The sequence below is a fragment of the Sardina pilchardus genome, chromosome 3 (assembly GCF_963854185.1).
Source record: "Sardina pilchardus chromosome 3, fSarPil1.1, whole genome shotgun sequence".
Taxonomy (NCBI): Eukaryota; Metazoa; Chordata; class Actinopteri; order Clupeiformes; family Clupeidae; genus Sardina; species Sardina pilchardus.
Genome location: NC_084996.1, coordinates 19,932,966 through 19,941,613, shown reverse-complemented (window position 1 = coordinate 19,941,613; position 8,648 = coordinate 19,932,966). Strand labels below are relative to the sequence as shown.

General features: G+C 43.5%; 1 protein-coding gene across 1 annotated transcript; it reads right to left on the bottom strand.

The window, feature by feature from the left end:
• Window positions 1–934: 934 nt before the first annotated feature.
• On the bottom strand, window positions 935–7,995 carry pyya (peptide YYa). Its single transcript, XM_062531166.1, has 4 exons — window positions 7,866–7,995; window positions 6,930–7,117; window positions 2,899–2,982; window positions 935–1,410 (listed from the first exon to the last, which is right to left on the bottom strand). Exons 2-4 carry the CDS (start codon window positions 7,115–7,117, stop codon window positions 1,386–1,388), a joined length of 297 nt encoding a protein of 98 aa, XP_062387150.1. The 5' UTR covers window positions 7,866–7,995; the 3' UTR covers window positions 935–1,385.
• Between the last annotated feature and the right edge of the window lie 653 nt (window positions 7,996–8,648).

Sequence of the window (8,648 nt, the reverse complement as noted above, 5' to 3'; positions counted from 1 at the left end):
GCATCTGGGGAGCCAGGGAAAGTGTGTAATTTTTGCTGGATCCAATATTGTTTTTTTTTTGGGGGGGGGGGGCGGGGGGGGGGGTTGTGAAAAAGACCATACCTATGTTCAATGTGATAATGCTGTTGCATCTCTCTTAAGTATTCAAAGGCAGAGAGATAGAGATGAGAAACAGAGGTGGCGATGTTTTCATATTTCAGTAAACCAGCTCTCAATCTGGCAAAAGCCAATCCCCAAACCATAAAATCACGACCCTGCAATCGCCAGTTCTCCAGCCTCCATTTCTGTTCAGTACTACCACCTCTCCCCACCTCGTGGGCTGCAGAGTGCTGCAGTGTGAAGAACAGGATGAAAAGCTCAGCTATTGAAAAGGCCATTAGAATGGAGAAGAAACAGCAACCATTCACTTAATTATCTTATTCCATTTCAGTCAGAATAACTTGCTTTCAGTTGTGTATGGATCGTGATACAGCACACACACATGTAGAATGTAGAATGTAGAATGTAGAATGGGTTTGTGTCTGCGGACACACTCTCTGTGATATCCATTTGTCTGTCTCTCCACAGCAGGAGTATTTTATTACTTTTATCTGACTGTACAATCAATCTATTAGTGTTTCCCATTAGATGCGATATATAGTTTGTCACAGACAACACCGTCGCCATCCCTAATAACCCATTACTGCTAGCAGCCACAGAGAATTCATTCTCTTTAGAAATGTTGTATTTTACATGTATATGTTATGTAAGAGATAATGTATTGTAATTATCGGAAAACACGCCCTGACAAGATGGACAGAACCCTGACGTGCAGTGTCTATCTAAATAGAACGTTGGCAAGGGCCATTCATGTGAATGGAACTTTACAGCACTCAGAAGAGCCGTGTAATAAGCTATGGTGTTAAAAGAACACTACTGTACAAACTTAAGCGAGTTCGACTCATCCAATAAACTTTAATTCACATACAATATAGTCATTTTGTACAGTACAAACAAAAAAGATTACATGTCAGACATAGAGATGTTGACAGATACAGTTACATTATTTGTTTTAACTCTCTATTCAATAATAAATTATGTACAATTTTCTTTGTGAAAGAAATGAAATGGAATGGATGAAGATATTTAAAGAATATGATACCAAGAGAGATAGAAAAGACTACAGGAGGAGGCAGGGCAGGACAAGAGAGGGAGAGAGAGAGGGAGAGAGAGAGAGAGAAGAGAGAGAGACAGAGTGAGAGGTTTTTGTTGTAAAACTCCGGGACGAATGTTCTCAGACAGGTATGTGTTGTTGGACAGCAGTGGAAGGTTGCAGCGTGAGGCACAGGTGGACTTCACTCATCGTCATGGTGAAGATCAGTCGACAGAACGATGGGATGGGGGAGTCACCACATGTAGGAGTCGTCGTATCTGTAACACAGACAACAAAGCATCCAACCAGGAGTTGAACAAAGCCATATCAACTGGCTCTATAGTTGAGCGGTGGTAGTGGCTAAGGAGCTGGACAAGCATGCTGCGAAGTTGTACTGTAGGTTCGATTCAGAGCTGCTGTCATTGAGCCCTTGAGCAAGGCACTTGACCCAGAGTTGCTCTGGACTGGCCCTGGTAATGATTGACATATGTGAGTCGCTTTGGATAATAGTGTCAGCCAAGTGAATTAAGTAAGGGACTCTATTCATGAGTTTCATCGGGTCCCTTTCCACAGGTGTATTAATCATGCAGTCTGCATTCACAATCAAGGTGCTTGATTTTACAAACCTGTCGAAAGGGACTGGATGAAACTCATGAATGCAGATATATCGACAATAAAAAATGTCACAGTTTTTGTCAGTGCCTGTGGACTGTTCTGGATGGGTCATTCGGTCAGGTGTAGCTGGGTGTGCCCAAGACGTGTCCAACTTCCACCATGTGGATGCTCATTAAGAATTCTCTCTTACTGCGTACACCTTACAAGGTCTGAGGTTAAAGTTCAAAGGTTGTCACTACTGTATATCTGAATGAGATAATGAACGTAAGCCTTTAGTCTGCAGATTCACCAAGAGTGCTTTCATTTTCTTCAATGCTTTCTTCAACATGTTCTCCAAGTCAGTTCCAAGTGATTTATGGAAATGTAGGCGCCTATTCATGCCTTCACTCAAACTTTTTAAAAGGCTATACGCCTGTCTCTCAGAGGACAGGTAGACGGTGAAATGTGGCGCGCGTTTAGATATTCTGAATGAGTCATGTTCCAGCGGCACACGTCTCTCCCCAGACAGGAAGTCAGCAAGGTTGGGATGCCGTCTGTCCCCATGCAGCTTCCTCCTTCCTAAAGTGTGAAACATTCATGAGCTACTCCGGTTTTCCCATTAACGGAGAGAAGGCCATGGCACATCCCCTGGCTATGAACAAGCCTGACATGTTCTCCTACCAGCAGCGCGAATGGTGCACAGAGATGCAGTGGGAGGCGTAGGTGTGCCTTTTTTGGAACGTGGGAGCCGAGAGGTTGAAAAAGAGGGATTATTGTATTTTTAAATGTCACGACGAAGAGACATTTGAGAGCGTTAGAGTGTCTGATTTGCCCAATAAGTTACTCTTCTAGAGTTCTGATTTTTTTTTTTACTGAAACTCCATCATGACTTCTTTGTTGTTGTTTTTAACCATTGTGATGCTTAAGCACTTATTCCGTCACCTCTTCCATAAACAACATAATGAAATATTGGCTCTCCAAAATGAATTGCAGCAGGGTGCTCCAACACATTCACAGTCTGAGACTAAAATTCAATCACATCCTTTCATCGACACCTGCATTTTAATGCAAAACACTTTTTGCTTTCTATTTTTTTTTCTGTAAACCAATATTTGAAAGCAAAATCCAATTTGAAGTTTTCATCTTAAAGTTTGAGTTTTTCCTCAGCTCACCTTGATCTCTGGTTGTGCTCCGTGCTGTCTCCAAACAGAAGCTCTGAGATCACGCCCTCAGCTGGAGTCGACCGCTTGCCATACCTGGAGAAGGAGACACGAAGGAATACGTTGTGATTCTTTTTGAAGCGACTCTATCGGCAGATCATGTCGTGGGCAAAACCGTGACAAAACAATGGGGTTTGAGTCCCACGCTGAGACTTTGCCCCCCTCCCCTCCCCTGCCCCCCTCCCCTGCCCCTTCCCTTCCCTTCCCTGCGCTGTCTTTGATAAACATGTCTCACTGACACGTCAACGGAAGCACATCAAGCCATCTGGTAGGCTTCTCCGAATCCCCACACTGCCGCCTCTTTATCCTCTCTGTGTGCTTTTGAATGGCAAGTAGACAACATGGGATTCTTTGACAGGGAAGATAACCTGCTGGCAGCAGAGCACACCAGGGGCGATAAAGAAAGGAATTACACGTTTATTCTACACACAACTCATGTCTCTCTCTCGCGGAACTTGCTGTGTGATTTTCTGATTGTTGTGCTTAACCCACGAGAGGGTCAAACATGTTTTTCAAAGGAACATTTTTAATAACCGAGTGCCTTCTTTCTTCTTGCCTGTATGTGTGTGTGGTGTACATGTTTGTGTGTGTGTGTGTGGTGTACATGTATGTGTGTGTGTGTGTGTGTGTGTGTGTGTGTGTGTGTGTGTGTGTGTGTGTGTGTGTCCTAATGTGTATGTATTATCTATTTATCCAGTAACTTCTATCTGACAGATCACATTTGTCTTGCAGATGCCATGGATAAAGGAAACTACCCCCCCCCCCTCCTCCTCCCCCAAATCAGTCTTCAGGCTGTTCTGTGATCTTCAGAGAAGGTAATGTGATGACACCAGATCCACCCCACTCCTCTCCTCTCCTCTCCTCTCCTCTGCTCTGCTCTGCTCTGCTCTGCTCTGCTCAGCTGAGGAACACAAGGCTGTCATAATGCTTGTTCTGCCTTTCCTAACTTCAAAGTGGGGTACATGCAGGAGTCTTTCATTTGGCATGCAGGGGCCTGTGCTGCTATATGGTGGCTTTGTCATGGAAAACAGTCATGGAGAAGAGTGTGCCAAATTGCCCATTAGAACTCATTTCCCCCCCTTTCAATCAATCATATGCCATTATTTTCTTATTACAGAATGCCTTTGTTGTGTAGCGTCGGACAAGGACACACACACACACACACACACACACACACACACACACACACACACACACACACACACACACACACACACACACACACACACACACACACACACACACACACACACACACAACATTTTGGTTCCGTTAACCTGATTGTGTCATGTTTTATAATATGCAGACATATCCCTGACACAGACCCATCACACAATAACCCTGAGGGCAGATAATAGCTGCCACTGGAAGATAAATAGATAGCTTACAACATCAGATACTCTCTACCAATGTTTATAGACCTTAGAAGAACAGAATGAAAAAATCAGCACAACTATGGTATAGGGAGAGAAAAGTAAAATTCAGTTTTCTGTTTCCTAATATCACATAAAAGACCTGTGGTGGAGTGGTACAGTCAGTTCAGGTGGAGCTTCTTGTTTGTAACGAGGATGCAGATGCTCACTAAGCAGCGTTAATAAGAAGCATCAGGGCAATTGCTGTAGCCAGGGGAACATATTACTGTCACAGGGCTGGCAATTAACCCCAATTGTAACTGCCAGCTCCATGCACCTCTTAACCTTTTGTCTGAAAGAAATAATTCCTAGTGGGATACCGCTGCCTGTGTCAGCAGAGCCTCGTGGAGCCTTGCATCATCTCCTCCACTCTGTGTAATTAACTGGGTGGGTGGCATTCACTTCTGTTTTTTAAATGCTTTTTTTTCCCTCACTGCATCAGCTGACCCCATGGCTGGTAAGTGGAGCATGAAGAAGCTGGACGCTTTCTTGTAATCTTTTAATGCAAATTATTATGACTGCGCTACTGGTTGCATCTGACCTTTTCAACAGCCTGGCGGAAATTAAAGCCTTTTTGTCGACACTCATTTTGAAACAGGTCAGTGGCGTGCATCTTAAATGCTTGAGCAGTTTATGTTTAATGTATCTGACCTAATGGCCAGTTAAACGCCTGGAAAGGTGAACTGCTAGAAACGTATGAATCTGTCTGGAATAAAATGAGCGTAACTGTTTTGACAGCCTGCTGTAGTCAGTATCTTTTCTGTTTCTTGAATTCCCCCTTGGAGATCAATAAAGTTACGGATATGCTATTTGGCAGAAGCCTTTGTCCAAAGCGAAAGGATCTACAGTATCTATCTATCTTTTCAGAGTCCCCAAAACAAGCAACACGATAGGAACTGTTGCTTTAAATCTCTTGCCTCAGCATCGCCATATTTAGCTAAAAGTGTACAGCTAGTATATGAAAAGATGGGCCCGGAGAGGAGGCGTTGGGTACTTTGGGTTCCACTGGACAAGTGTTTATTACAGTGAAAGTTAATACTTGAGAACTGGATGGTTTGAGAGTACCTATCACCAGGCTACCACCGCAGAATGTAATTGTGTAATATATCCCCCTAATCCAATCGGATGGTAGAAATTAGAACACACATTCAGCATCCAAATTGTGCATAATTGTTCAGAAATACTTTAACGCGCGGTGAGCACTTGACTTGCAGACCGATTCCCACTCAGCCAGTAGTTGCATAAAAGGGGGCAGCAACTAATACAGAACATTGCACTCCGACAACGATCACTGGCTCCACTTACAGCCCAACTCAGATTTCCATTCGAGCGCGTCCTTTGGCCTTTCCTAAATTGCCATACCTCCTACCGGAATTGCCTTGTTAGATAGGGCGACGCGCGACGCGCTATTCCGCATGTGTCCATGCGGCGCTCCCGGTGGCCAGACAATTTAGCCTACCGCTTTCCGTTCGCGCTTGAGCGCCTGGCCGGTTATGGCGATATGAGAGAGGCTACTTGCACCTGCTACCTGACAGTATCACACCGTACAGAGACATCATACTTTGCTACTCTGGTCATGATTCACTGATGACCCTCCACGGCGAGCGTAAATGTCAATTTAGAATCCACATTTCTGAATGAGTTCATTTGCTTCTTTCATGCTGAGACCCAGCTGTAGAGAAGGTTTATTTCTAGATAAAAAAAAAACTTGAAATAGTGCTTTCATGACAGATGCGCCATTCTGTAAGGTACCTCAGCGGCCACAAGAGACCATTTGGGACATATCATTTTGTAAGAAGAAGAATAACGGAATCGGATCCTCAACCTGACATCAAATAGCCTATGTCTATACAGATAATCAAATATTATGTCTTTGAAGAGGCTCCATTATAAAAGTCTAATCATAAACCAAATTTCAATAAAGACCACACTTGAAGTGTCAAAATAGAGATGTGTCACGGATAGTCTTGGAAGTCAGTTGTAGTTTTACTTGAACAGCAGAGAGAGCACAAAATAACGATACATAATTTCAACCATCGAAGAGCGTCCTACTCAAATGTAACCAAACCCATTAAGGTCTCCTGGATGCACCGACTAGAACACAGTTTGGAGTCTACATCACTCCAAGTCCGTGTCTTCTTTTACGCATTTAACTAAACTATGAGTGAGGCACTTTATTATTCTCTTTGTCTGATTGAATCACTGTTCAAATTATTTTAGGAAGAACGAAGCATCAGTTATAAGTGTTTGGTTAAATCGGCTTTGCTAGTCCCAAGTGTAGTTATTTAGTGCGAAACACACATCAGAAAGTTATGTTTTTCACACAACAAAGTCAATCAGTTTCCAAAAGAAGGAGTGAGTGACATCTTCAACCGATTATGATAGCACACTCTTAAAAAAAGGTGCTTAATAGAACAAAAAAATCATGCTTCATATATGGCATCCCTAAATGGTACTTTAAACCATTTTGAAGGTTCCATTAAAGGAACCCGTAAGGGAAGCCTGCGTGGTTCTAGGCTCTATAGAACCCCAAGAACCCTTTTTTTAAGAGTGCAGAACGCCGGCGCTTACCTTTGCCTTGTGATGAGGTTGATGTAATGTCTCAGTGCCGTGTAGTACTTGGCCAGCTCCTCGGGTGGCGCGTCCTCGCCGGGGTTCTCTGGTTTGGGAGGATACGCGTCCACAAAGGTACCGAGACAGATTAATACGCACAGGACAGCTGCGACCAGGACTGTCCAGGGCTTCAGGATTATGGCCATCTGCGAGTTAATTCAAAAAGTTACGGTTAACACATATCGACAGATAACAAACATTCTGAAATTATTGTTAGTATTATGATTATGATTTTTTATGTATTTGAGTATATTTGGTGAGGAAAGCTATCCATGTTAATTCACTAATTTCTCAAATTAGTTACCACTCACTTTTTCGCAAAGCAAACAACTTTCTTTTCCCTATGGGTCGATGCGCTTTATTACATTTAGAACCTTCTCTGAACTCACACTCAGCGCACGGGGTATTTGGGATAACCATCAAATGCATTTAGCCATTTTGCTGTATCAGAACCACTATCATTTTCTATAATTGCATTATCTATCTGGAACCAACCAGACTGAAGACACATTGCGTAACATGTCTCTAATACCAAAGCGTCAAAAGTGAGGCATTCCAGACAGTCGCTCTCCTTGGTGCTGAATCCGAATGCGCACAGCCGACCACAACCTTGAACTTTTTACTCCAAAGAGAAACCGAGGTTTCTTTTACACGGAGTTAAAAATCTTAAGTCAGGTATATTTAAACAGTGGGTAGACTCAGACATCAGGTTTCACTCGAATTAGATTGTCCGACAACAGTCTGACACAAGGGTCCAATTGCACCAACAAAACCGACATACATAGCTACATAGATATTTGCACATTGTTGCTATAGATATCTCTTGAATTATACGTACTTTGTGAATACGACGTTGCCATCAATTTGTACATTTTAAACACATGAATCACTTACTTTTCTAAATGAAGGGTCTCAAGTTGTTGCTCAAAGTTGCGTTAGGGGTTGTCTCCCTGGTAAGGTTGTCTCACGTCTGTAGGGATGTTGTCCAACTTGGATTTGTTTGCCAAGTGTTGGTATGTCTTCTCCCACCTGCCGCTTAAGAGGTATATATAGGCAGAAGTGTCTGGGGGGACCACTATCCGTGGCAGAGGTGCGCACAGACGACAAAACTCCGCCTCCAAACGAGTTTCACGTCACCTGATGATTAAGTCGGTGGTGGTACAAACGAAACCTTCCTTGCTGACAGTAAATCGCATTCCAATTTGATGGGGTCTTTTATGGACCGTGACACTTTGGCCTATGACGACCTGCACCTTCGCAGACTTTTGGACGGCACCGGTGACTCACCGCTTCTCTTGCCGATTGATTTCCTTTGTGAAACCACTCTTGCGTCGTGACAGTGCTGACAACACAGTGCAACAAAACTTCGGCAACTGGTTGTACGCGCACTTTACGTATTATCATCCACTAGACTAGAGCAATTCGAATGCGCTTCACGTCCTGGCGGGCATCTGTTGCGCACAGCGCTAAGTGTCCTACAGACACTTCCGGCAGCTAGCCTATACCTTGTTTCGTTCTCCAGTATATGTGTGTGTGTGTGTGTGTGTGTGTGTGTGTGTGTGTGTGTGTGTGTGTGTGTGTGTGTGTGTGTGTGTGCATATCTTTGCGAGTAGTTTAAGCGAGAAGAGAGTATTAAACTCATACAAACACATTTGCTGTTGGATATGTTCGTCCCCT

What these genes read in the sequence shown, in the direction of transcription:
- pyya (XM_062531166.1), bottom strand. Translation starts at nt 7,117, where the DNA reads ATGGCCATAATCCTGAAGCCCTGGACAGTCCTGGTCGCAGCTGTCCTG. An exon ending in AACCTCATCACAAGGCAAAG is followed by an intron (nt 2,983 to 6,929) that starts GTAAGCGCCGGC and finishes CTCCTTCTCCAG; the next exon opens with GTATGGCAAGCGGTCGACTC. An exon ending in GAGCACAACCAGAGATCAAG is followed by an intron (nt 1,411 to 2,898) that starts GTGAGCTGAGGA and finishes TCTGTGTTACAG; the next exon opens with ATACGACGACTCCTACATGT.